The sequence below is a fragment of the Volvox carteri genome, assembly GCF_000143455.1.
Source record: "Volvox carteri f. nagariensis unplaced genomic scaffold VOLCAscaffold_7, whole genome shotgun sequence".
Lineage (NCBI taxonomy): Eukaryota > Viridiplantae > Chlorophyta > Chlorophyceae > Chlamydomonadales > Volvocaceae > Volvox > Volvox carteri.
Genome location: NW_003307550.1, coordinates 1550281 through 1578145, shown reverse-complemented (window position 1 = coordinate 1578145; position 27865 = coordinate 1550281). Strand labels below are relative to the sequence as shown.

At 52.3% G+C, this 27865-nt stretch overlaps 2 protein-coding genes across 2 annotated transcripts; both read right to left on the bottom strand.

The window, feature by feature from the left end:
* Nucleotides 1-368: 368 nt before the first annotated feature.
* Nucleotides 369-9342, bottom strand: VOLCADRAFT_88027 (uncharacterized protein; the record flags this gene model as incomplete). Its single annotated transcript, XM_002947616.1, has 8 exons — nt 369-613; nt 2256-2377; nt 2566-2887; nt 3837-4044; nt 4814-4923; nt 5567-5641; nt 8687-8768; nt 9028-9342. 8 exons carry the CDS (start codon nt 9340-9342, stop codon nt 369-371), a joined length of 1479 nt encoding a protein of 492 aa, XP_002947662.1.
* A 2556-nt stretch (nt 9343-11898) lies between these two features.
* VOLCADRAFT_88026 (uncharacterized protein) lies at nt 11899-26390 on the bottom strand (the record flags this gene model as incomplete). Its single annotated transcript, XM_002947615.1, has 21 exons — nt 11899-11942; nt 12745-12767; nt 13342-13514; nt 14055-14101; nt 14537-14903; nt 15036-15059; nt 16194-16349; nt 17018-17107; nt 17349-17519; nt 18085-18102; nt 18512-18542; nt 18768-18830; nt 19279-19388; nt 19960-20016; nt 20822-20878; nt 20963-21037; nt 21693-21809; nt 22256-22401; nt 24659-24783; nt 25132-25453; nt 26036-26390. The coding sequence occupies 21 exons, from the start codon at nt 26388-26390 to the stop codon at nt 11899-11901; spliced, it is 2571 nt and encodes an 856-aa protein (XP_002947661.1).
* Nucleotides 26391-27865: the final 1475 nt, after the last annotated feature.

Sequence of the window (27865 nt, the reverse complement as noted above, 5' to 3'; positions counted from 1 at the left end):
CAGCAGCTGTACGACATTAGGATGCTGGCAGCGGCTCAGGACCTGCACATAACATGCTCACTTAGTAAAACGGTTTGCACAGTTTGGAGTGAGCACGTCCACGAAACATTTATACAGTAGCCGGCCATAATTGACGGGTGCCAGCAGGCGATGTGCAAGGCAACACACGCCCTCTGTGGCGAGGAGAGCAGCTCGTGGGTGGTTCTGCTGCCAGTGATAAAGACATGCTGGTGTGCACCCCCGCCAGCCACGCACTGTCGGTCTGTAAACTTGCAACAACACACCAGCCCATCCACCTAACAATAGCCCGACCGCCAACCCGAAATGCGCCCAACCGCCAACCCGAATCCCCCCATGTACGTACGTAGCTATGCAGCTATACATGCCTGCATCTCCTGCTCGAAGCTTTTGAGGAAGTTATTTGGCATGCTGTCCGCTTTTTGCTGCTGCAATACTTCGAAAGGCACATCACTGGCGAGAAGTTTGACCGCCACGCGGCGACCACCGTACAGCCCCTCCACCACACGACCGAAACCGCCTTTGCCGAGTACAACCGGCAGTAGCTCCACAGTTGGGGGCTCCGTGCCGCTACTGCCGTCCTCAACAGCATCACCTGTACCGCCGATGCAGCGGCCGCTTGAATCACTGCTTTGGCCTCGGTCTTTGACGTCGCCATTGCTGTTGCTGCTGCTGTCAGCCCTCCTTTCAGCCGCGGAGTCATCTACAGTAATGGCAACGAATTTCTCTAGTTTAAGTTAGCAGCTCCTTTCCTATGCCGGCTTGGCTTACTTGCCAGTAAAATTACACACTGAGCGATACCCACTACGCACTGAGCAAGTATCACACTACATAACATGCGGCGCATGTGCACCTGTATATTCCTAGGCACCCATCTTCGTCCCACTTTTCCCTTTCCCCATGGCTGTACGTGTTCGGAGGCATGACGCAAAAATAAATAACGTTCAGCAGGCAACGCAAATGCTGCCTTTCTTAACATTGTCATTGCCAACGACAACCCTTATCACAACCTACCGACATGAGCAGCAGGCGCTAAGGCTACCCGCACATCCAGCACAACCCCCGGGTGTGGCGGGGTGAGTGGCGTCAGGGGCTTCTCGTACAAGGCAAGCACAGCGGCCGCTTTGACGGGCAGCACACGCCGCTGTCCACGCACCCCTGCATTCATCACGGCTTTCTCGGCTACGTATTGATCCGAAGTAAGATGCACAGGTTGGTTAGGGAACTGGGTAATGACGGTTACCTCATTGGTTGGATGACGGGGTAGGCCATGTGCGAAGGGTAGGTTCGCAACTTTTCAGTGTATAACGTCTGCTGCAAAGTTTTCACCGTCTACAAATCATGCTCTGGTAAACTAGGGACTGTCCCTATCTATCACACCAGGACATGATGACAGACGGTAAAAGTTCTAAAGACGAAGCCGCCACCGCCCCTACCGGAATCCCATGTGTACTTGCAAGATATGCTGCGGCACATACGAACAGGTGAGGTGCATTAGCGAATAATCCGCTTCCATCCGTTCCAGTGAGTGTTGGAGTAGTTGGCCCTCCAAACCTTTAAGTGCTCGTGTGGCCAGTGATAGGGTTATTGTTAAGCTATCCAGACGCCTGCGGGAATCCGTTTTATCTTTTTGGCGGTCCGTGCCCTCGCGGTTAGCTTGCATGCGTGCGGACTGCTGCTGAATAGCTGTAGCAGCAGCAGGCTGTAGTAGGCTGTAGCGAGTAGCGCGCTGGAGACCAAGAGGAATGTCTACATACAGGACCTGGCTTCCCATTGAAGTGCGTAGAGAATGGCTTTAATTCGGGAACGGAGGTCAGAATCTCCTTTTGAATTGCATTCGATCTCCATTTTGCTCCACAAGGACGGAGTGCAGTGCTGCAGCGCAAAATCTTATTGCGATACTGGGTGTATCTTGGACCCATACCTCCTGCCTCTAGGCTCGCCAGCCGACGAGGACACCTCAAATCAACAATGCCATAGGTGTGTAGCGAAGTAAAACGGCTAGCCATGTGGCGAACTCCTCACCAGGCCCCGTTCCCCTATCCCAAGCCAGGCTTCAGGACTGCAGACCTATGTGTTCAATGTACATAATCATGCATCCTCTCGCTGCGTCTCGCTGACATCCTAATTATAATAAGATAATTATTTATCTAATTATTTTATATAAAGATAATTATCCATCTACGCATGCTAGTTAGCGACGGTGCTAATGATAACTAGCAAGCTTCGAAGCTCACCGTTCTTGGGCGCTATGGTCTTCAACTCCTCCGTTGCTTCATCATCTGCCACCGCCGCCAGGAGCTGCGAGGGCTCCTTCTTGCCAGGGGCATCTTTGGGGGTGCCGCCGCCGTCCAAAGACCTGCATAGATGAATTCCATATGTGCATCACCGCTAATAATTGTCATGCGATGTGGACAACTGCCGCTGATCACGTTTGTTGGTATGTACATGATGTGTGGAACACGGGGGGTGACATACAAACACGCAGCACACAATTCCCCAGACGACAGATGGAAGCTTGCAAGACACACACCCAGCGACACCCACTTTTCTCGAGCTGGGAGATCGGCGCCCTTCCCTGCGTTAAGGCCAGCGGCAGCTGGGGCTGATAGCTTCTGCTCATGCCGAACAGCGTGCAGTTCGTGGTCCTCGCCGAAGGTGACACCAGTCTGTTCATCCCTTTTTATGACCGGAGCTGCTGCTTTCTGGGGCTCCACATTCTTCGTGTCATCATCACCACGGCAAGGGATTGCGCCGCAACGAGCGCCCTCACCATCGCTGTCTTCATATACTTTGCCCCGTCGTTGCTGTCTGCACCGTCGCCACCCTGCTACTGCCAGCAGCCCCGCAACCACAAGTAGCAACGTGCCTGCGGTGTTTTCAAAAGCATGGCGTGATTAAGTAAGTAAGGGATACAGTGGACGATGACCAGACTTAGGGGGGGCATGTGAAACACAGCAGCAGGCGGTATGTGGGGCAACAGGCCTGTGGTGGTGTCTGCGCATGTGCTGCTTGTGCACACGCTACGTGCTTTAACAGCATCATGATGATATTATGATATTATGATATAATGTGATTTCAGTGTGCGTGCGTGTGTGCGGTCTGTACAATACACAGCAATACGGCAGCACTGTTTCATCACATGACATGCAGCTGGGCATGTATATATGTGTTATTATTAGCATTTCCGTGCAATTTCCGTACACTGGTTTTCATCTTCAACGCATGCAAACCCACGGTGCACATGTCTAGGCCTGCTTGATTTGGCCTTCCATGCTGCGTACGTGCGTGCATGCGCGCGTCTGTTCTTTTTATACAAGGTCACGCAATACTGGTATAGCAAGTACTAATGCCCCCGGAGGTTCCGGGATCGAGACCTGTCAGGGTCGAAAAATCCTTCCTATGGTGGAGGGTTAGAGTGCTCCTAGTCGATAGACGGTGGTGACCTGGGTTAAAGTTGACCTGCGAGCTGACCAGGAATAGAGTTGAGCCGCCGTTGATCCGGCAGATTCCGCTGATCCACTCAGAAGTTGGCTAAGGTGACTGGATGACGGTGCCCCGAAATACCGGGGAAGGCAGGGTCTGCCGGGTAGCGGCTGCTGTGTGAAGATATGAACCCCCTGTCCCACACATCATACATGTACGTCGGCGTCCGGGTTTCTCGCCTGTGCGTGCGATGTCTGTATGTATATGTGAACATGCTTATGTTGGCTTGCCTGCGATGGTGGTGGTGCAGATCACCGCCAATCTGCCTGCACCCGTCAGGTCCCCATCTCCGTGCTGCTGCTGCTGCTGCTGCTGCTGCTGGGAGCCCCCACGGAGTGCCAAGTATTTTTTCCGCGCTTCCAAGTAGCAAACGAGGGGCTCTCCTTTCTTCAGACATTTGGGGTCCACCACCGCATCACAGAAAAGAGTAAGATTCATCAGATGGATCATCAAACCGTTGGGAGTGTTCATATCCCTTGTGATGTCGTAGTCGGCGCCCTCGGCAGCAAGGTCTACAACCCTTGTTTTCTGGGGCCAGCACTGTCTCATGGGCGGCACGGAGGTGTCATTGGTGCACCCTTCCTGCTTGTGCAGCAGCAGGTGGCGAAGATAAAAAAGGGCGTTAATGACCGCGTAGGCCCGGTGGTGAGATGAGATGAGACACAGAGCTTCTGGAGCTGGAGTTGCTTGTGCACTTACTGAAGAAGGGAAACATCAAGGGGCAGACTTGCCTATGTGTTGCTGACATCAGCTGGCACTTTCAGACATCCAAACGCGTGTAGGGACATCTGGATAGATATGCTAAGATGAGCCAGCCTGAGAACAGGAGACATTACAAGGAGAAGCGTTTCCTTAAGGACAAAGACTACTTCTAGCTAGCAGAAGGACAGGAGACACTACTAAGGGATGGATGCAACCAAAAAATGAGTTATAAAAATGGAATAATATTACTGCGTGGGAATAATTTGCAAATTCCTTGGCAAATTGGCAAATCGGCATAGAGGATGGCGGTGAGGGCGCGTGAGGTCGTCGCATTATTAGCTCTCATGGTTAAGGTGATCACCCTCATGAGGGTGATGAAGGTTGGAGGTTACATGTGGCAAGGACTGGCCATCAATGAAAACCCGTGCGCATCCATTATTAACAGCAGCAGTGGTAGTAATAACGAGCACTTATTACAACTGGTGCATAACAGCAGCAGCACATACGTTTATCATCAACGAACCGTTGATAGTCACACCAACCGTTGACAGTACGGATAACCCCTAACCACCAACATATGTCAACAGGAAGTCGCGACGTATCGTACCTGCGATTCATTATACCGAATCTCATTTCTACCCGGGAACATGCTTGGGCGCCCCATCTGCTCCAGAAGTCCAAAATCGAGTATTTGAAAGTCATTTGGGAAGCACAAGCCTGCGGCGCCGTACATACACAGAGCCAAGGAATGATTACACTACTCATGGATAGGTATACATGGATGGTATATAAGGGGATCGAGGGACATTCGGTCCGTTTCCAGTATTTTAGGGAATACAGCCTCATTTATTAGCTTATTCCTTCACCAGGCGGCGGTAGACGGCCACCGATGTTGGCCCAGCTACCTCCCACGCCGCTCATAATTAACGCTATGTCATTTTAACCCCTATTTTCTATTGCAAAGCATGTCTACATCCGCGCCTGAACTTTGCTTGGATGTGTGTGGCCTAGTGTGACAGGAGCGGTCGTCCCTATCTAACACACATTGCCAGGGCACGATTACCAAAGACGAATGCATGAAGCAAATGTACAGCAGCATACACGACCCGATTATGATACATCTGACAAGTTTGTATACATCCCTAAACACACTGCAAAAGAGACGCTTGGGATCGCGGCTTGCAAGCATTCAGAAATTCCAAGCAAACGACTCGGAGTAAATGACTGACTAACCCCCGATATCCCCCGATACTCCCGATGAGAGGAAGGGCCCTGCAACCCATCTCGCCCGGCAGTGCCGGCCTTCCTGAAAGCAGTACCCATAAGGCACCGTTGAGCACCCTAGATATAGTCAGCTTACTGATGTTGCCTGCTGCCGGCCCAACCAGCAAGTAGGCGATTTCTCCTTGAAGGGTAGGTAACAGGAAGTCTAGGCCTGTGCGTTGGGGGTGACAGAGACGGAATTAATCAAAGGACAAGATCGGTAAGGTATGGGTGGCACGCTGCTTCAGCGGATATTAATGATGACACGCATGGCATCCTAGCTCGTTAACTGCAGTAGCTAAAGGCAAGGAAATACGATACAGCCACACGCCATCAGGTATATGCATACGTAGATCAGGTTAGGCACTACTGGTAAGGCGTGAACCATTGCCCCCGGCAGATTCCCGGATCGAGATCTATCAGAGTCGATAAAACTTCCGATAGTGGACGATGGCGACCTGGGATATAGCTGACTCGCTGGTCGATCAGAAATGTAGTTGGGCCGCCCTCGATCCGACGGATTCCGTTGGATTCTGGTGGTGGTTGCGGAACCAAAGCGATCCACTGAGAAGTTGGCTAGGGTGACTGGATGAGGGTGCCCCGAAATACCGGGGAAGGCAGGGTTTCGCCGGGAAACGGCCACGGGTGAGGATATGCCCGCCTGTCCCACACATCATAGATCAGGCACTTATGGTAAAGCACATACTTATGCCTCCGGAGGTTCTGGGACAGGGTTCTTCACCCCGATTCGGGCCCGAACTTTTTTGAGATATTTCCGTTATGACCGAAAGGACAAGATTGGGTGTCGGCTTCAAGGAAGCCGGAAAAAGGGCGGGGCCCCTCTGCATCCGTACAGGCCGGTAGCAAGGGTGGCAAGTGTGACAATTGATGGGTAATGTCAACATGGTGGGAGGTAGTGTTTGTGTAACGAATGTATTTTCGAGCGATTTCGGGACTATTCCGTGGCACACCCATCGGTTGCTGACCTGTATGTGGTCTACATGCGGCTACAGGAAGCACTCTACTGCCACAAGCTTCATCACGGCACGCTGCAACTCTTCGGAGGCCCCGTGCATTGGCCAAAGTAAATGTACACACAGGTTAATACAATTTTGGATTCTAAGTGTGGTGAATGGCGCATTCACAGTGCAGTTGTTTTTTGGCGCGTCGGCAAGAGATATCAATTTCTGACTACGCACGTGTTTGTGTTTGTGTTTGTGTTTGTGTCAGAATGTATATATTTCGAGCGATTTCGGGACTATTCCGTCGCACAGGCACCGGCAGATTCGGAGCATCGCCTGCGTCCATCCCGGGTGCATGCCACATCGACATCCGGGTGCATGCCGCATGGACAGCACGGCAGACCGCAAACGGAGCCGTTGCTTAACATATGAAGTTCGGTGCTGTCTGTGATGTTTTGGTCTTGAAGCACCAGCGGCTACAGGAAATCGACATCCGGGTGCATGCCACATCGACATCCGGGTGCATGCCGCATGGACAGTACGGCAGACCGCAAACGGAGCCGTTGCTTAACATATGAAGTTCGGTGCTGTCTGTGATGTTTTGGTCTTGAAGCACCAGCGGCTACAGGAAATCGACATCCGGGTGCATGCCACATCGACATCCGGGTGCATGCCGCATGGACAGTACGGCAGACCGCAAACGGAGCCGTTGCTTAACATATGAAGTTCGGTGCTGTCTGTGATGTTTAGGTCTTGAAGCACCAGCGGCTACAGGAAAGCACCCCACTGCCGCATGGCTTTGTAATAATTAAACAGATAAGTAAGAGCGGCACGCTGCAACTCTTCGGAGGCCCCGTGCATTGGCCAAAGTAAATGTACAAACAAGGAGCTTGTGTATTTCATAGAGAAATGAAAGCAAATTATGTTGGCCTGCTGGTGGCAAGTCGGATTGCCCATGCCGGCAAATGGTAACACAAGCTGGGTGTTCGAGTTATCATACGCCGTCATCTCAGAATTCCATTGTGAGATACGCGGCAGCTTTTGGGATGAAATTTAGCGCGAGAGGCGTTGATGTGGCTTTTGAGGTCGGTGAATGGAGGCAGCTAAACTTGTTTGTGCTCATACGGTCTTTGTTAGCTACATGCGAGATACCTTGCAATAGAGAATGCTGTATAGTACCGATAACGCGTTACAGCCGGGTGAAATATTCTGTTTGGTCCGTTACACACTCAAGGCCTGGGAGTTCGAGTTATCATACGCCGTCATCTAAGAATTCAAATATGAGATACGCGGTACCTTTTGAGATGAAATTTAGCGCGAGAGGCGTTGATGTGACTTTGGCCTCGGTCAATTGAGGCAGCCAAACTTGTTTGTGCTCATACGATTTTTGTTGGCTACATGCGAGATACCTTGCAATAGAGAATGCTGTATAGTACCTATAACGCGTTTCAGCCGGGCGAGATATTATGTTTGGTCCGTTACACACACACACACACACACACACACACACACACACACGGACATGGGCAATCCTACAGGTCGGGGCCCCCCTGGGCGCTTCGCGCTGGGGCCCCGCCCAAAAATTAGTGCGCCCCGGAGCATTCCGAACGGATTTTGGGCCTTTTGGACCATTTTTTCGGGGGCCCCACCGAAGCATTTTGGAGGCATTTTCGGAAAAAACCGAACGATATTTCAGCGTAAATTTGCATGTTTTCGGATACAGACAGGGCCTGGAAACCGGGCTTGCCGTATAAGGCCCGCTTGGTCACCAGTCAAACAACAATTTGCCTCGGGAAGGAGGCCACTGGTGAAGCTTAACCACCCTGTAACAACATCAACATCAACATCAACAAGTATAAATGTCCATTGCGGCTGTTTCGCACCTGTACCGCAGACATTTTCATACATCTAAGCATATAACGATAGAATCCACAGCTAATTTCTACCCCGAAGACTGCTTCAGACAGTTTCGGGGTACCCGAAAACACGGTCAGGCTGACAGGAAAATTTTCGGGGAGGGCACCGAAAGGTTATTCAGAGGATTTCGGACACAGCCGAAATTTTGGGTACCCTGGTGAAGAACGCTGTTCTGGGATCGAAACCGGTGGTGGGTGTAGAACTTTAGCGATCTACTAAGAAGTCGGCTAGGATGACTGGTTAAGGGTGCCCCCAAAACACTGGGAAAGGCAGGGTCTGAGGGGTAGCGGCCGCAGAGTGTAGATATGACCCCCCTGTCCCACACATAACACACTCACCTGGTGCGCGGGTTGGGTTGTCGCGAAAACCCGATGCAAAGACATGCCGTACAGTCATGGTGACGTTATGAGCCATTCGAACCTGTAGCCGAAAGTCGAAAGACGAGCGGACAAAATGTCAACATTGCCAGGACAAATACAGTCATCCCGGTGCACTAGCTAATGTATCCGACTGGGTAGGCATGCGTGCTATAGAACCATGGGAGTGCATATCATGCATGCCGACTTCAGCTGCTGCTGCTGCTGCTGCTGCTGGAGTAGGGTGGGAGGTGAGACCTCGGAGGAGCCCCCCTCGCTGGTGACCGACCGGCGGACCGTTCGCAGTCGTTGCGGGCACTCACCACTCCCGGCGCGTCTCTGAGGTTGATCGTTGGCCAGTATGGCATCTCCGGGTTGCCCTCTATAACAATGTCGCGCTTCAGGACGAGTGGAGGCTTGAAATCGCCGGAACCCCAGTCAGAGAAGAGAACGTTAACTTCCGGGGAAGAAATGCGGAGATACCGGACGGACGGGTTCGCAAATGCAGCAACGAACTCAGGCCCGTTTTTCACGTTTGATACGTCAGAAGGGAGCTGAGTTTCCGGGCCTCCTGGAGGGCTTGTGCCAGCAGTAAAGGCTTGGGCACTCTGCCAGCAGCCCAGAGTGAATACAAGCATTATTATTGCAGCAGTCATGATCACTAATATCCAAATGTTTTAGTATGCGCGTGCTTTTCACGCATCTATGTACAAGACAAGCAGCTGTACGGATTATCTTATGCTAAAAGGCTTAACAGTCATGCTTAAATTACCAGAGGATAAGAGGTTTGGCGTCTTTAAACCTTTCTTTGCCCTGCTCCTGAATGAAGTGAAACGAGGTCGGAAAGCGACAAACGTAAAATGCGCGCATACGTCCTCTGTACAAAAACGAGCTGGAACAAAGCTATCCAGGCCTTTTTTCCATTTGGATTTATCTTATAGCTGCTCTCAATTTTTATGATACTGGCGCCACAGGTTTCGTACAGGCATTACTGACTACTACATTGGCTACGGTATTATCGTTGGAGGCCGCGATTGCTGTGATCACAAACGCACAGAATCTAACTGTAAGTTCTCGTTATTTTTGTCGCTGTTTCACTACTAACCGATAGGCTGTCACAGGGGTGCGCATACGGACACAAACGGCGTTATCTGGAAAAACAGGTAAGCTGCTAACACTCGTATGAATTACGATATGGAGTCGTAAGTTCAAATTTAGCCAAAACGAACAGGGAAGGTATCTACATCTACATGTATATACATGCTAGGTTGGATACAATTTGAGGCGGGGGTTACTTTCCGCCTGCAAATGAGAAGTGCCAAATCAAGATGTCTCCACGTAATAGCTTGCAACTTTGAGCACGTGATTTAAAGACTTTCTAGCAGTGGATGACAATGAGCTGTGATCGTAGCAGACGTATACTACGGCACACACCAAGCAGTGGGTACGCGTAAATAAAGGCAGCATCTCGGAAGAATTATCGCCGGCGGTCAGCTTTTACAACGCTCTAGAGGCTGTTTGACTACCCTTCCGCCTTGCATATACATAGCTAACCAGGCACCAGGCACCAGGCAGCAGCAGCAGCAGCAGGGACCGATGGCCACGACGATCACGTACGGTAAATAATGGCAGTTTTGGTGCCAGAGGACAGGAGGACGAACACTATTGATTAGATGTCCAGCACGTTTTGCACACTATTCCTTGCACTGCACGCCTGATGGCGTTTGTGTGTGTAACAACACTTTGAGTTGTGCGACCCGCTACATGTTACCCATCCGCCGTCCATTACTACGGCCTGATCCCCTTGGGAAAACCCGACAGAAACGTGCACGAGCTATACACACAGGCCTGTTTATAATTATGGTTCTTATCCTCAACAGTGAGCGGTCAGCTTACAGCTCGCTCGCGTTCTGATTCACTTCGGGATGAGGTCCGGAAGATAACAGGCTAGGGGCTATTACTGAGCATCCAACAAGAGATGCCGAGCATTAGCAGCTGGCACCCCGCGAGGGCACTTCGGCCCTCGCTTGGTGGGTAGATTTGGGGCCCGGTTGCGGTTGGGGTAGCCTCTGATTGGTGTTTGAGCTTAGTGGGTCCTTTATTTGGGCTGATAAGTTTGATTGTGGACAATACACGCAAGGATTGATGCATATAAGCATATGTACGGCTCTTGGTGTCCCTGTAGCGCTGTGAGCAATTCTTTGTCAGTCTGGTTGCTCAGTCTGCAGTAGGTATTCGTATCATGTATGAGCCAGGTCCCGCGTGCCCTGCCAAGCCTTCGAGAGCAGTGCGGCCATGCACGGGCCATGGGTGGCGCTTGGCGCGGGATGTGCACATGGTTTAAAGGAATGCCCGTACCCGCGTACTTGGCTACCATCCCTAGGATTTTTGTCCATCCGGCATCCCAATCTCGAGTTTTGCCTGCGGTCGTGCTTGGGCATTTAATCCTGACAGCAGAGGGCTGACCCCGTTCCACCGCTCTGCTGTCCGGGTCGTGGTGCCGGGGGCTTGGCAACCCTACCCCGTTAGCTGTGCCTTTTTACATATGGTGCATACGGCCACTTTCAGTTTAAACCCAGCAGCGCCCAGCTATAACAGCCTAAAACCGACGTGCATTAGCCCGGCCCTGCTGGCCTTCCTGGCCTTCTTGTATATTTCTAACCTGGCATTGCTGCTGCAAGGCGTCTTACGGGGTTTATTTCCTGTGTATTGTAACATTCGCTACTACCGTATAGTATATCCTCCACACGTCCTACTGTAGGACTCCTACAGCACCTGCATGCATATGCCTGTCTGCCTGCCTGCCTGCCTGTTCGTATTCTGCTCGGTTCTGCTAGATGAGGCCCTTGTCCTGGACGGTGCACTACCTACGTTGTTGCTTGCTTGGGTTGCCTATCATATGGCTGCTGCGGTACATCTCCCGGACCTGCCTGCTGCCTGCTGCCTGCTGCCTGCTGCCTGCTGCCTGCTGCCGATATGTGTCCGTTTATTATTTTATTAATTTACTTGGCGCGTCGCCCTCTCCAAGCCTACGTATCTCCGCACGGCGGCTGACGCTCCATCGCCCGCATGCTAATAACAATCCACCTGCAGCCCGCACTGCACCACTACATACTTCAGGGGCTGGTATTGCTGTTTCGATCCCAACGTAGCGTTACGTACGTAGCGGGAGGTTGGTCCAGGGAACCCAGCACCTACCTACCATCATGAAGGTCCGAACTGATTTTGAATCCTTTATCTAGGTCGTGATGGAGGAGGGAGAGGAGGGAGAGGAGGGAGAGGAGGGAGAGGAGGGAGAGGAGGGAGAGGAGGGAGAGGAGGGAGAGGAGGACGTTTATGTTGCGTGTATTGCTGTGTTAGCCTTTTCGGACCACAAGGCTCGGGCTTTTCTGAACGCATCACAGAACACATCCCAGGCAAACCAAGCAGCCTTTCGGCCACCTAGGCACAAACCAGGTACAAGACGAAGAATGGTTTTGTAGTATGGAGTTTGTTACACGAGCACAAATAAACGGTGAGCTTTGCTCCTTGTAAGCTTTCCATAGGTAGCATACGCCCCCGGACTGGGGACGAGCGTACTGCAGGGTCCGGTAACATGCGCTCCGCCGGACCGCCAACCGAACGCCAACCGAACGCGCCACGAGGAGGTTTAACATATATATTCTACATTATATTATATTTACGATTATGATTGTGTCTCCTTATGGATTTTGTCTTGTGTCATGAGCCGGACGCCTTGCCGAATTCCTCGGCCCGACCCCTTGCACGTCCTCTGAAATCTGAAAGATAACGCATTGAAATATCTGCGTTGAAAGAAGTGTTAAGGTAAAAGTTAAAAAGTTAAAAAGTGGTCAAGTAACCGCCTCAAGCCGAAAGCCGTAAGCCAGCCAGTCAGCTTTGATAAATAGAAACTAATAACACTACTGATGGGCGACGGGGCCGGTCGATGAGGCCTTCGAAGGCCGCGTTGTCGCGATGCAGTCTCTTGGGGTACAGCGGCCGTCGCCCGTCTGGACAGCCGGCCGGGGAGATGGCCTAACCTTTATCTGACACGCTGACACGCCTAGCGCGGGGCACGGGGACGCGGGGCACGGGGCGCTCCCCCTACTGGGGGGGTAGGCACCTCCCAGTAGGTGCCCCTGGGCGTCCGTATCCCCGATTTCTCGCCAGCCCCTGCTTTCCCCCATGAGCCGCGCCTACCTACAGCTGCGTAATGATTATATGCATGCATGGGCTGCGGCGAATCGGCGCGCGAAGCCCCGGCGGGACCGAAATGGGACCTTACGTGTTCCTGACCCGCCTAGCCTCCTGCCGCCTGCGTGTCCGTATCCCCGATTTCTCGCCAGCCCCTGCTTTCCCCCATGAGCCGCGCCTACCTACAGATGCGTAATGATTATATGCATGCATGGGCTGCGGCGAATCGGCGCGCGAAGCCCCGGCGGGACCGAAATGGGACCTTACGTGTTCCTGACCCGCCTAGCCTCCTGCCGCCTGCGTGTCCGTATCCCCGATTTCTCGCCAGCCCCTGCTTTCCCCCATGAGCCGCGCCTACCTACAGATGCGTAATGATTATATGCATGCATGGGCTGCGGCGAATCGGCGCGCGAAGCCCCGGCGGGACCGAAATGGGACCTTACGTGTTCCTGACCCGCCTAGCCTCCTGCCGGCTGCGTGTCCGTATCCCCGATTTCTCGCCAGCCCCTGCTTTCCCCCATGAGCCGCGCCTACCTACAGCTGCGTAATGATTATATGCATGTATTGGCTGCGGCGACTCGGCGCGCGAAGCCCCGGCGGGACCGAAATGGGACCCCTGGGACAGCCAAGAGCGTATCTGCATCACCAAGGCCACATTGCCGGATGGTTGCAAAGACTCGCCTCTGTGCTTCAAGAGCGTCATTTGTTTCCCGCTCCAAGGCTCTGTTTCCTGCTGCTAACATTCAAAGGCGAGGTCCCCGACGGCCGCAAAACACTCTAAATCAATTATACCATCAAAATCTTTACTGCGTCCTCATTGTAAAAATTAGCTGGATCATAGCAAACAGGGCGTCTTCAGGGGTTGACAGTGGACATCTTTTGGCGTAATCGCACCTCATTTGACTCATCTTGTTCGACTTCATCTCTTATTAATGATGGTGTAATAATTGAGTCTTTATTAGGATTCCAGTCAAAGAGTACTATTAAAATAGAATGTCATGTTAAAAATGTTCAATGCTGTAGGGCATGCGCTCGTTGGAACGGAGGTTGCTTGGTATCTGAGCTGAAAAAATGCAGCAGGCTAGATAATTCGAACAGGTGACTGTGCCTAACGTTGGCTGGGAGAACGGTTCGGACTCTGACCGATATAACGCACCTCCAATGCTTCGGCGGTCGTTCCCGTCCGGGTACGGTTAGGTGCTCCTGGCCAGCGTCAGGCCCGGATCGATATGTAACACAACGCACACACACACACACACACAAACAAGCGCCCTCTATATAAAATGAGGAAATCCGCTGAAGGAGTAACGAACGTAACACCACCACCACCACAGTTCAAGGGCGTAGAAGACCCAGAAGCCCGAAGTAACACATAAGAGACACACAAATATACAGACAGACAGACTGTCCCCCACAGATATCATGTCAACGGGACAATTAACCCCACAACTTAATGCCAACATCGTCAACACAACTGTGCATGCTATAATACGTGCCGGAGGGGGAGTGGGGGCCTTATAAACCCCTTCCACCTGTCTCCTCTTCCCCCCGCTTCTCGGCCTCCGTACCAATCCGTCCTCCTCAGGACCGCTGCCTCTCGGGGCTCTAGATGATCCCCGCTACCACCCTCCCCCGCACCGCCACCGCCACCCCCACCCGCCCGCCCAAACCTCACAGCCAAACCCCGCCGACCCGACAATGCCGTCCTCCCTTCCGCTCCTCCCATTCCCCCTACAGATTGGCCATGCCGCCGCTGCTGCTGCTGTCGTTGCGCCGCCTGGAACCTCTTACGCTGCACAACTCGCTCCAGCTCCGCCGTACAGTTCCGGATCTGGTCCTGGAGCTCGTCCAGCTCTGGAACCATTGTTTCGCTCAGCACCCTCAGTGTCTGACTAAGCTCCTCAACTTGGTGCTGTTTGGCTCGCAAGTCGTTGAAGGCGGATTCCAGCTGGGGCAGGAGGGACTGAAGTTGGGCCTTATGGTACTGAAGATGGCGAAGACGGAGCTGGGTGTACGGCAAGAGGGTGGAAGGGGGAAGCACGGAAACATAATACGCATGGGGTCAACGTCCAGACCTCTGACAAGCCGGCACTACAGCACTCCTACAGCACCCTACACCCCCTGCTACGTCCTTCACCTGCACCAGCTGCCCCCGGGCGTCCTGCAGCGCTACACGGATATCCGCAAGGTGGGGGGCCAGGTGCACCAGGTTGACGGTGAACCCGATAAAGCCACTCAACATCCAGCAGTGCTCCATCGGCTACTTACTTCTTGCAGGCTGTTCGACGACTGGCTCTAGCCACCATCATCATCGCAGGTTCAGCACAGTGGTCAACCACTACATTCCGGGACTACTTCTTTCGATTAAGTGGAAGTGAAACTTGGGCCATCCTCAGCACTTCCCCTTCCAGCTCAGCAGTTCGTTGCACACGTGTAACACACAGCACGGTCCTCCCCCACCCTCTCTTTCGGGAGCTCTAAGCTCTCGTGCACGCCAGGTCGTTCGCAATCCCCCCTTTGCTCCTACTGCAGTTGCTGCACACAAGCAAACAGCCAGGTCATTTGATACAGAAGATGTTAGGAAGGCCGTAAAACAGAAAAAGGACCGACGGACAAAAAAGATAACGAAAGTTAGGTGTACATGTATGTAGGCATGTATATACATCGTGCCTTTGCTAGTCAGCCCCGTGCGCAGAGGAACTGCAAGTTGTGCGCGCTGCACAAGTCGCCATGGTCTCCTAGAATGCCCAGCTTACTCTGCATGCCGTGAGTGCTCGGACGTGCCCTTACCCACGCTTCTGATATGAAGTCGATCATGATGCACAGCGAGCATAACAAACTGGCCTACCTGGTACCTAGCAGTTGGCTTACACGCTCGTCTCTACGCAGGCGGTCGTAGTTGACTAGTGCCCGTGTTTCTCTTGTGTAGATTGCTTAGGTACTATGATTTTCGTGTTATACTATGTCCTTTACCTACCTTGTGGCTCTAAGGCTCTATGGCCCCTAGCTCGCATGGCCTCGTTACACCTCTCTGGGTAACGCAAGCAAGGTGTTACACGCGCGCACATATATGTATATATATACATGCCATAAAGTGAATGTAGGTACGATTACACCACCTAGCTGTCTAGATGCTGTTAGCTGCTGGTGCTGCTGCAGTTGCGGCAGTTGCCGTTGGACCTCAGCAGGTCATATCCTCCCACCCACCGATTAATAACCTCATCATCCCCCACTAATAACTAATAACTAACAACCAACCTCAACCAACTGTCCACCCTCACCCGTCGCCGCTCACCTCCAGCACCAGGGTCAGCTCCTTGGCCACCTCCGCCGCCGCAGGTCGTCTGGCGGGGTCGGACTCCCAGCAGGCCTTCAGCAGCCGGCAGAGCTTGGCAGGACAGCGGCTTGAGGGCAGGTCGTCCAGCGACAACCTCAAGCCTTTGTACGTCACCTGTACAATAGTGCAAAGCGAGAGCGCTTTGGTGGATTGATGGTAGATCATGTAGATGAAATACTTTGCGGGTAAGGGTGTCTTAATAGCTTCAGATGATCCATACATCTCATACCACCAAGCATGCAACGTGTGCCACATACACCCATGCATACGGGGGAATAAGCACAGGCCCGCGTTTTACATGTCGCGTGCAGATATGCGCCCAACATTCAAGAGAAGGTACGTAGCAAATGCATACAGAAACTGCTGTGGCCCATGTTCACACGTCAGTCTCTCATCTCGCACTTCAGCACTGCTGGGAACTGTTAGTGTTCCGCCATGGTGGTGTTCACCCTGCTTGCTGTTCATGTCAAGACATGTTCATGTCAGACATGCTGTGGTCGTAGCTAAGCTAATGCTCCTACGTCCTTCTTTCCTAGTGTGCTGTGGTCGTAGAGTAAAAGCTTCTTCATGCTGGCACCTAGCTAGGCACACAGACGTCTGGCACCGCCTGTAGTAGCTGGCCGCTGGAAAGGTCTTTCGAGGTACTGGCAAAACGCCTCAGCGCGTACTTGTAGACGTCATGTGTGCCGAACTGTGTACCAGCTACTACACCGCTTATGGAATGAATACTTCATCCGTCAGAAACCACGCTAATAACCAGGCATACATGCGCACGCACGCACCATGAACGCGATGGCCACATTGCCCACTCCCTCCCACGGCCGCTTGCCGGCCAGCATCTCCCAGATCAGCACACCCAGAGAGTAGATGTCCTGCGAAGGAAGCAACCAACGGCCATACCGCGAAGGACATGTACGTGCGGCCGATGTACAGATACCCGCTATCTAGTACTATATTCGTACCACATCTACAAATACAAACAGAACAAACCTAGCTCACGGTATGTGCCAAACCTAGCTAGCAGATATATTCTTTCGAACCCCTGGAAGGTATTCTCCAAAGGCGACGGGCGCGCGAGGCCTCGCCTAAACAACGGAGGATTGATCCTCACACCTTCCTCACACCCTCCTTACACATCGTCACGTTCCCACACGTTCTCACACACCTCATTAATCCTGGGATAATGCTAAGTACATACTCAGAAAGCCCGTTTGTTACGCACAGACACACACCCAGCCCTACCACTTGATGGGTAACGTGCTTGCTCAAGATGTCGAAGCACTCCTGTGGTGGCAGCAGACACAACCAGACAGACTGATCAGCCCCCAAGCAGTAGGTGGTGCCGTTTGGTACAGGCTTACACGTATGACCCCCTTCGCCCCAAGTAAATCCGATAGCCAGCAGAACCTCCTGCTTTGCGCGGAAAAAGGCAGCTGCTGTCGGAAACCAAGGCGCCTCATGCCGTACGCGCCACCTCCCTTGTTGGGCCCCGTGTGTCTTTTGGCGGTCTTTCCGTTAAGGCAGTCAGGAAAGCTGCCCATCCTTGGCCACGCAGCGCCAGTGCCAGCATTACGTACATTTGCATGTTTCTGTCCCACATGGTGGTGTCCCAAATTCAGCTCCAGCTCATCATGTGGGCGCTGATTGCATCCATATGAGAATCATATGAATGATGTACACTACACTATGCTAAAGTGTAAGCGAGAGAAGGATTGCATACATGGGGTGCACATACAGGTTCGTATTAGGTTCCTAATCATTGCCCATGGGCCCCCTCCCCCCCGCTCTTACAGACAACCCCGCACGTGTGTGTAGGACTCGTAACTTGTAACTGGTCACTAGTACTTACCGGCGGCATGTACGGGGGCTGCGCCATATGTGCATGGACAGAGGAGGGAAGGCGCAAGACAGACAAGGGAGTCGTCAAGCATACATGCAGCAGCCGCCAGCACGCCCGCAGTCGACATACATGTGGTCACATATGTGGTTAGGTTCCCGATACGTCATTTGCACGACAGCGACGTGTGGATTGTTTACATGCTGATGACGAATGCAACAAGAAACAACACGTGTACGAATGAATACACATGTAACTTGTTTTGTGGATGCGGATGCCCGTATTCCAATGGCGCACAATGCCATTTATGGGGATGCTATACAGTTGTCACTAACACAAGATCGCGATGTCGATCGCGTGCATTGATTATTTAATGCCTTGCCGTCTTGCCGGGACAATATCCACCAGCAAGACATATTACTACAGGATGCAGTCTCACCTGTAACATTTTACGGTCTTTAGACCGGTCCCTGGTACAATAGGTAGGGATCGTCCACAGGGCCCATAGGACATTTTACAGACACTACGGATAAGCCTGCACCAAACTCAGCCTATTTGCCCTTTTGTCCGTTAGCCTTCCTGTCTGTCTTCCTGTCCTGCCTGCCTGTGCCTGCACGCCTGTCTGCCTGCATGTCTGTCTGTTTGCCCATTTGTCTGTTTGCGGTGCCCGTTAACCTCCCCTATGTCTCACTCACCGTGCCAGCATCAGGTGCTTTGGTGGATTTAACCGTAACTCGAAGCCGCGACAACCCAAAGTCCTGAGGACAAACAGCCGAATCAAGCAGACGCGGAGAAAGGGAAAAGAGGGGTGTCAATGAACAGGCTACCATCCCCATACGTAGAAGGTGTTACATTGTCATGAGGTTTACTATCGCGAAGCACAAAAGCTTACGTCCATGCATTTGTAGATATTACGACAATCGCATCGACAAGAATTGCTTTGTGCAAATCCGTAGTGGCCTGTCGACCCATCATTAGCCTAGCCTGCTTATCGTTACAAGCTCCTTTGCATCATTCGTGCTTTGCATTCCGACATACATTCATGGCAGGCGGCTGGCAGAGGTTAAGGCCTGACTTCTGCTCCCGGCCGACCCGGGTTCAGATCCGCCTGCCGATTCCTCGGGTGTTTGAGGAGTGTTGTAGTGGGAGGTGGTCCCCCATCATATGGACGATGTAGGACGTGATAATATCAACTTGCAAGCTGACCAGAAATTGATGCGCCTTTGATCCGCTAGATTTGGTTGGATGCTGGTGGAGAGTTGCCGAACCCAACGAATACATTCTGAAGTCGGATGGGGTGACGGATTAGGGTGCCCCTCTAGCAGGGGAGAACAGGGACTGCCCCGGGAAAGGGGGCCGCTGGCGAAGTTAACCACCCTGTAACAACATACATACATACATGGATGCCGGTGGTGGGTGCTGAACCTGAGCGATCCACACTAATACTACATGTACATATCATTTATCACCTTAAAGCACCATCCACCACTACCACACTGTACTTCGCCATACGAACTGTAAGTCCAAGGCGGCGGATCCAGCCTTCAGGGACCCCTCCTCATCCATTCACCCGAACACCCGAAGAGACGGAGGGTTCGGCAATCGCCACCAATCCAGCGTGCGAATCTGATCCATCAACTGTGACCTCAACTCCACATCTCAGCAGCTAGCCATAATCTCGCGCTCCCGACTAATTCGGGGGTACATATGGTATTGCGTCATCACGCTAGGCCTCAGCCCTGAGCGAGAGCCGGGCTTCTCAGGGGCCCCCAAGGGGCTATGTACGACATGCCATCGGCATATAGTAGCAGCGGACGAGATACAGATAGATATCGTGGGCAAGGGAGATGGTCGGTCATGGCAGTTACCACTGGTGGATACCCTCACCGAGAGTTTGACGACAGGCCGGTCACATGCTGGGTTGTTCATGAGCACATTGGCGGGCTACATATGCACATACAAGTGGAAAGGGCAGAGGGGGGTGAATAAGTAATAATAACAATAATAGGGCCATCAGGACAGTGTGGCCCACGCATTGGTGAGGGTCAGTGAACGACAAGGATAAAGACGTGAGATAAAGACGTGAGTACATAACCGTGAGGATTTCGGTTCATTACTGGTTAAGGAGCCGCTAACATTGACTTTCCATCATTACGGCCAAGACGAACCTAAATGGACCGAACCCTAGAAGCCCGCTTGTTTCTCAGCCTGGGCCCTAGTATATAACATTTTTTCGGTACCACATGTCGATGCACGCGGTCCCAGCTATAGATACATAGCCGAGGACACGTCGACGGTTGCACGTCATCTATTTGCCACCGCGCGGACCACTGCCGTGGACACCTGGTTGCGTATGTATGTATGCACGTCTGTACCTATTCACATGCACAGCCACATGCACAGCCACATGCACAGCCACATGCACAGCCACATGCACAGCCACATGCACAGCCACATGCACAGCCACATGCACAGCCACATGCACAGCCACATGCACATGCACAGCCACATGCACAGCCACATGCACAGGCGGCTGCCGGCCTGCCGTGAAACGGGAGACAGGGCAGCAGGTGCAACCTAGCTACCAACGAACGGACCCACGACATTGATGACTGGTGGGTTTGTACATTGCCACCGAGCGCATCAGCAGCACGCCGCGTCGTGAGCTCTGAATGGCGAAACACGTACATCGTGAGCATCCATACCTTCAGCTCTGAGAGCAGCCACTAACGCTATCATGTGTACTCACTCGCTCACATGCATACAGACCGACAATTACCCGTTCACACCGCCGCATGTACGCCATCTGTGTACGCATATACATACCCCATGTATCATGCAATACCAGGTTTCGTTACTCGCGTGCATGTTGCTTGTTGTTCCTACGTACCTTCAAGTCTCGGTGCACGACGGTGGGGTGCAAATAAGCAAGCGCATTGGCTACATTGATACTGATGTGTAGCACCTGGGAAAGCAAAGTGCATGCAAGCAAGCACGGGTGTACGAGCATGGTTGTACATTTAATAACAAGAGGTATCGCCGGAAGCGCCGTTCCCTAAGTTCCCTAAAAAAAGGATTTGTAATTGCAAGGTGCTCGCAGGTTCATTTTTGGGTCGGGGACATAAATGGATTACCAGGAAGTGTAGTGTTAGAAGTCCAGTTTCCTAGGTTGTCTAAACCCTCAAAAAGGTCCACGTTCGCCCCTGCCTGGTTAGTGATCATGCACCACGGTTCAATGTGCAGCTACAGGCTGTGTTTGTTCTCGGGCGGTCGACATGAGTTCGCACAGCGGCAATCACTCCCTTACAAATGTGTTTGTGTGGCATGCAGCAGGGAACTAGGCTGTGAGGAGCTCAGGGTCAAGGCATGGGCAAGTAAAGGCATGGGCGGATGCTGACATACAAATCAGGCAGGAAAGGCAGGCGAAGTGGACAGACAAAAAGCTGGGGTAAGCAGGCGGGCGGCAGGCAAGAAAGGGCAAGGCTTGTAACGTATGAAGCCTTTTGCACCACGTTCTTTTCGTGTGCCTGAAGAAAATAAACATTGATTTCGGAGGCAACAAAGTTAGCCAGGAAATGCAGCATTCAAGCGCTTGCACATGCAATCACATGACCACGCACCTTTGCCAGCGGCATGAGGGTTTCTGCCGTACTGCCGTACATCAGGCGCTCCAGGGAAGCCTCCATAAGCTCCATCACCAGGCAAAGTCGGGGAGGGGTCACACACGCCGCCAGCAGCTGTACGACATTAGGATGCTGGCAGCGGCTCAGGACCTGCACATAACATGCTCACTTAGTAAATGGTTTGCGCAGTTTGGAGTGAGCACTTCCACGAAACATTTATACAGTAGCCGGCCATAATTGACGGGTGCCAGCAGGCGATGTGCAAGGCAACACACGCCCTCTGTGGCGAGGAGAGCAGCTCGTGGGCTGTTCTGCTGCCAGTGATAAAGGCATGCTGGTGTGCACCCCCGCCAGCCACGCACTGTCGGTCTGTAAACTTGCAACAACACACCAGCGTGAGCTACCAACCACCTACCAACATGCCCAACCGCCAACCCGAATCCCCCCATGTACGTACGTAGCTATGTAGCTATACATGCCTGCATCTCCTGCTCGAAGCTTTTGAGGAAGTTATTTGGCATGCTGTCCGCTTTTTGCTGCTGCAAGACTTCAAAATGCACATCACTGGCGAGAAGTTTGACCGCCACGCGGCGACCGCTGTACAGCCCCTCCACCACACGACCGAAACCGCCTTTGCCGAGTACAACCGGCAGTAGCTCCACAGTTGGGGGCTCCGTGCCGCTACTGCCGTCGACGACAGCATCACCTGTACCGCCGATGCAGCGGCCGCTTGAATCACTGCTTTGGCCTCGGTCTTCGACGTCGCCATTGCTGTTGCTGCTGCTGTCAGCCCTCCTTTCAGCCGCGGAGTCATCTACAGTAATGGCAACGAATTTCTCTAGTTTAAGTTAGCAGCTCCTTTCCTATGCCGGCTTGGCTTACTTGCCAGTAAAATTACACACTGAGCGATACCCACTACGCACTGAGCAAGTATCACACTACATAACATGCGGCGCATGTGCACCTGTATATTCCTAGGCACCCATCTTCGTCCCACTTTTCCCTTTCCCCATGGCTGTACGTGTTCGGAGGCATGACGCAAAAATAAATAACGTTCAGCAGGCAACGCAAATGCTGCCTTTCTTAACATTGTCATTGCCAACGACATCCCTTATCACAACCTACCGACATGAGCAGCAGGCGCTAAGGCTACCCGCACATCCAGCACAACCCCCGGGTGTGGCGGGGTGAGTGGCGTCAGGGGCTTGTCGTACAAGGCAAGCACAGCGGCCGCTTTGACGGGCAGCACACGCCGCTGTCCACGCACCCCTGCATTCATCACGGCTTTCTCGGCTACGTATTGATCCGAAGTAAGATGCACAGGTTGGTTAGGGAGGTAGGTAATGACGGTTACTTCATTGGTTGGATGACGGGGTAGGCCATGTGCGAAGGGTAGGTTCGCAACTTTTCAGTGTATAACGTCTGCTGCAAAGTTTTCACCATCTACAAATCATGCTCTGGTAAACTAGGGACTGTCCCTATCTATCACACCAGGACATGATTTACAGACGGTAAAAGTTCTAAAGCCGCCACCGCCCCTACCGGAATCCCATGTGTACTTGCAAGATATGGTGCGGCGCATACGAACAGGTGAGGTGCATTAGCGAATAATCCGCTTCCATCCGTTCCAGTGAGTGTTGGAGTAGTTGGCCCTCCAAACCTTTAAGTGCTCGTGTGGCCAATCATAGGGTTATTGTTAAGCTATCCAGACGCCTGCGTGAATTCGTTTTATCTTTTTGGCGGTCCGTGCCCTCGTGGTTAGCTTGCATTCGTGCGGACTGCTGCTGAATAGCTGTAGCAGCAGCAGGCTGTAGTAGGCTGTAGCGGGTAGCGCGCTGGAGACCAAGAGGAATGTCTACATACAGGGCCTGGCTTCCCATTGAAGTGCGTAGAGAATGGCTTTAATTCGGGAACGGAGGTCAGAATCTCCTTTTGAATTGCATTCGATCTCCATTTTGCTCCACAAGGACGGAGTGCAGTGCTGCAGCGCATAATCTTATTATCTTGTATCTTGGACCCATACCTCCTGCCTACAGGCTCACCAGCCGACGAGGACAGCTCAAATCAACAATGCCATAGGCAGTGTTTTTTTAAGTAATATATTCCTTATAAGGAATAAAGAGGCCATTTTGGCCTTTGGAAAAAGGGAATGAATTGAGGCCGATCCGTACATTTTCATTCCTCCAACCAAAAACGTCCATTGCTGCCAGATTGCTCCGTAGTGTGCAGAACTTAGTAATGTCGATCATAGAATAGATATGAGGGGCCGTAAGAAGGTCAAGTCCGTGAGTCAACGCGGCATAGCAGAATGTATGACCGGTCCTTACATAGCCAAACACGCAAAAGGCAACGACTTGAACGCCGAACAAACACCAAAACAGCAAGATAAGCCTGAAAATTTTCCTGATAAAGGCGTTTGGGACGGCGGTGCTGTTGTCGGTAATGCATCGGCAATGGTGTTGCTGCCAGCGGCGACCGATGACACGGGCGCCATTACCCCTGCCTTCCATGGCGGTTGTGATCAGCATAAGCGCAGGCTGTCACCCAATCAGCTCGACAACAACGAATCGGTCGGTGGAGGATGAGCGGCGGTTCTCGGCCATGGGGTACTTGCAGGACCCCACCCGCAACCGCCTGGACGAGCACCTAGCATTGTGTGTGCGGATGCGCCCCACACTTACGGAATACATTACGGCGACCCTAGCAACTTTGTTACTTAGGTCGGAATAAATTGAGAACCCCCCTAAATGAAAAGAAAATCACTGGCCATAGGTGTGTAGCGAAGTACAACAGCTAGCCATGTGGCGAACTCCTCACCAGGCCCCGTTCCCCTATCCCAAGCCAGGCTTCAGGACTGCAGACCTATGTGTTCAATGTACATAATCATGCATCCTCTTGCTGACATCCTAGTTAGCGAGGTGCTAATGATAACTTGCAAGCGCTGCTGAAGTTGCGAAGCTCACCGCTCTTGGGCGCTTTGATCTTCATCAACTCCTCCGTTGCTTCGTCATCTGTCATCGCCGCCAGGAGCTGCGAGGGCTCCTTCTTGCCAGGGGCATCTTTGGGGGTGCCGCCGCCGTCCAAAGACCTGCATAGATGAATTCCATAAGTGCATCACCGCCAATAATTGTCATGCGGTGTGGACAACGGCTGGTGATCATGTTTGTTGGTATGTACATGATGTGTAGAACGTGGGCCCCTCGTACGGCAAGGTGCACGACGGAAGACACACGAAATGCACCAAAATATGATAAAACACACCCATAACCCGTACCAGTTCGCGCAGAAGGCGTTATAAACATAAGGAAAATGTACACACCTCACGCACATGTGCACACTCGCACTCACACTCACGCACATACCGTACAAACACGCAGCACACGATTCCCCAGACGACAGATGGAAGCTTGCAAGACACACACCCAGCGACACCTACTTTTCTCGAGCTGGGAGATCGGCGCCCTTCCCAGCTTTAAGGCCAGCGGCAGCTGGGGCTGATAGCTTCTGCTGATGCCGAACAGCGTGCAGTTCGTGGTCCTCGCCGAAGGTGACACCAGTCTGTTCATCCCTTTTTATGACCGGAGCTGCTGCCTTCCGGGGCTCCACATCCTTCGTGTCATCATCACCACGGCAAGGGATTGCGCCGCAACGAGCGCCCTCACCATCGCTGTCTTCATATACTTTGCCCCGTCGTTGCTGTCTGCACCGTCGCCACCCTGCTACTGCCAGCAGCCCCGCAACCACAAGTAGCAACGTGCCTGCGGTGTTTTCAAAAGCATGGCGTGATTAAGGAAGTATGGGATACAGTGGACGATGACCAGACTTAGGGGGGTCATGTGAAACACAACAGCAGGCGGTATGTGGGGCAACAGGCCTGTGGTGGTGCCTGCGCATGTGCTGCTTGTGCACACGCTACGTGCTTCAACAACATCATGATGATGCTTGGTATAATGTGATTTCAGTGTGCGTGCGTGTGTGCGGTCTGTACAATACACAGCAATACGGCAGCACTGTTCCATCACATGACATGCACATTCAGTTGGAAATGTATACATATGTTATTGTCAGCATTTCTATGCAATTCCCGTACACTGGATTTCATCTTCAATGCATGCATACCAGCCGCCATTTTGTTGCACAGAACGTTGTACATACATACCAACATACATCCGTGCGTGTTCATGAGCAAGGGGCTAGGTGGATCCACGGTGGATCCACACATGTACGTCGGCGTCCGGGTTTCTCGCCTGTGCGTGCGATGTCTGTATGTATATGTGAACATGCTTCTGTTTGCTTGCCTGCGATGGTGGTGGTGCAGATCACCGCCAATCTGCCTGCACCCGTCAGGTCCCCATCTCCGTGCTGCTGCTGCTGCTGCTGCTGCTGGGAGCCCCCACGGAGTGCCAAATATTTTTTCCGCGCTTCCAAGTAGCAAACGAGGGGCTCTCCTTCCTTCAGACATTTGGGGTCCACCACCGCATCACAGAAAAGAGTAAGATTCATCAGATGGAACATCAACCCGTTGGGAGTGTTCATGTCCCTTGTAATGTCGTAGTCGGCGCCCTCGGCAGCAAGGTCTACAATCCTTGTTTTCTGGGGCCAGCACTGTCTCATGGGCGGCACGGAGGTGTCATTGATGCACCCTTCCTGCTTGTGCAGCAGCAGGTGGCGAAGATAAAAAAGGGCGTTAGACATTACAAAGGAGAAGCTTTCAGGACTACTTCTAGAAGGAATGGATGCTATGGGCGCAGGAGAAGGGTTAATTAGCTGGACTAGGCTTCTTTTATCCGATACAGCGTCGAAAGCGGTAGTAAATGTTTTTTTTTCCCGTGAAGTTGCTCTTGCAGCGGGTGTGCGACAGGGATGTCCATTGGCACCGTTGCTATACTTGTTTGCCGCGCAGGCGTTTCTATGTTGGTTACAGTACAACCGAGTGGGGATTCATTTACCCCAGAATAATTCAGAAATGCTTACAGCGGTACAATTTGCTGATGATACGGAAGTTGTTTTAGAAGGAATCGAGGCAATTCCGGCTTTTCTTGGTTGTATGAGGGTGTACGCACAGGCTTCTGGACAGCAACTTAACCTGGATAAGGTTGAGCTTTTACCTCTCGGCACCCACCCACACCATGTCACAATAAATCATGACGTGAAGGTGGTACACATGGCAACGGCACTCAATCTGCCTTTTACGGATGTGGGAGACACCACAGTCATGGACTGGGACGTGCAATTAGACAAAGTCTGGGCTCGGTTTCAACGCATTTCTGTGTTACACCTTTCCATTTTTGGGCGTGCACAGGCAGCGGCTGCCTATGGGCTGCATCGTTTACGTGGCATATGGAACACGGGGGGTTTCCCCCAGAAGCATAACTGATTAATATTGAGGCTAAAGCTGCCAAGCTTACTGATAGGAACCTCGGCCCGGTCGCACATGACAGACGACTCACTGGGGTTCCTAAATATTTGTTATATGACCACCCAACTTTGGGCGGTTTTGGGGCATTAGCAGTTCGAGAACACGTACAAGCGCGATGGGGCGTGTTGGGCAGTGCGTTTTGTGAGAGCGATAGTCCAACCAGTCTTAGTACGTCCGCCATGGGTGTTGGTCATGCACTCTTTCTTGCATACCCTTTACCCGAATTACAATCCTATGTGTCTATTTACGCGTCCCAGGTGGGAGTGCCTTGGTTTGGATTAATCGTTTTACCGCCAGATGTTCAGCGCATTGTGACAGCGTTGGCATACCTCCCCCCAGTTGAAGATGTTGATGTTCATCCGTTAGTTCCTAATGCGTGGTGTTGGAATTTGCCTCTATGGGAAAACCCTGTTCTTCCAGAAAAGAGGTTGAATGTCCCGTCAGATCCGCCTGGGACGGGAATTTCGACACCAAGCACTCTTGGGCTGTAAAGCATTAAATACGTTCTTCGTGCGCGCGATGCTTTGGATGGAGTTATGCATGCAACGGACCAGGCAGGCCTAGCAATACGCAAGGCTTGGCATCAAATAGTGGACCAGTACCTCCAACCGCGGGCCCCACTAGCTAAATCCCTGTGCACCTATCGTAAATGGCAGGAATGTATGGATGCCATTGTCGCTCTCTTAGCTGATATCCCGGCGCATTGGCGACAGGCGGCTAGTCTTTTGTTGCCTCTGAGTGTAGAATTTAG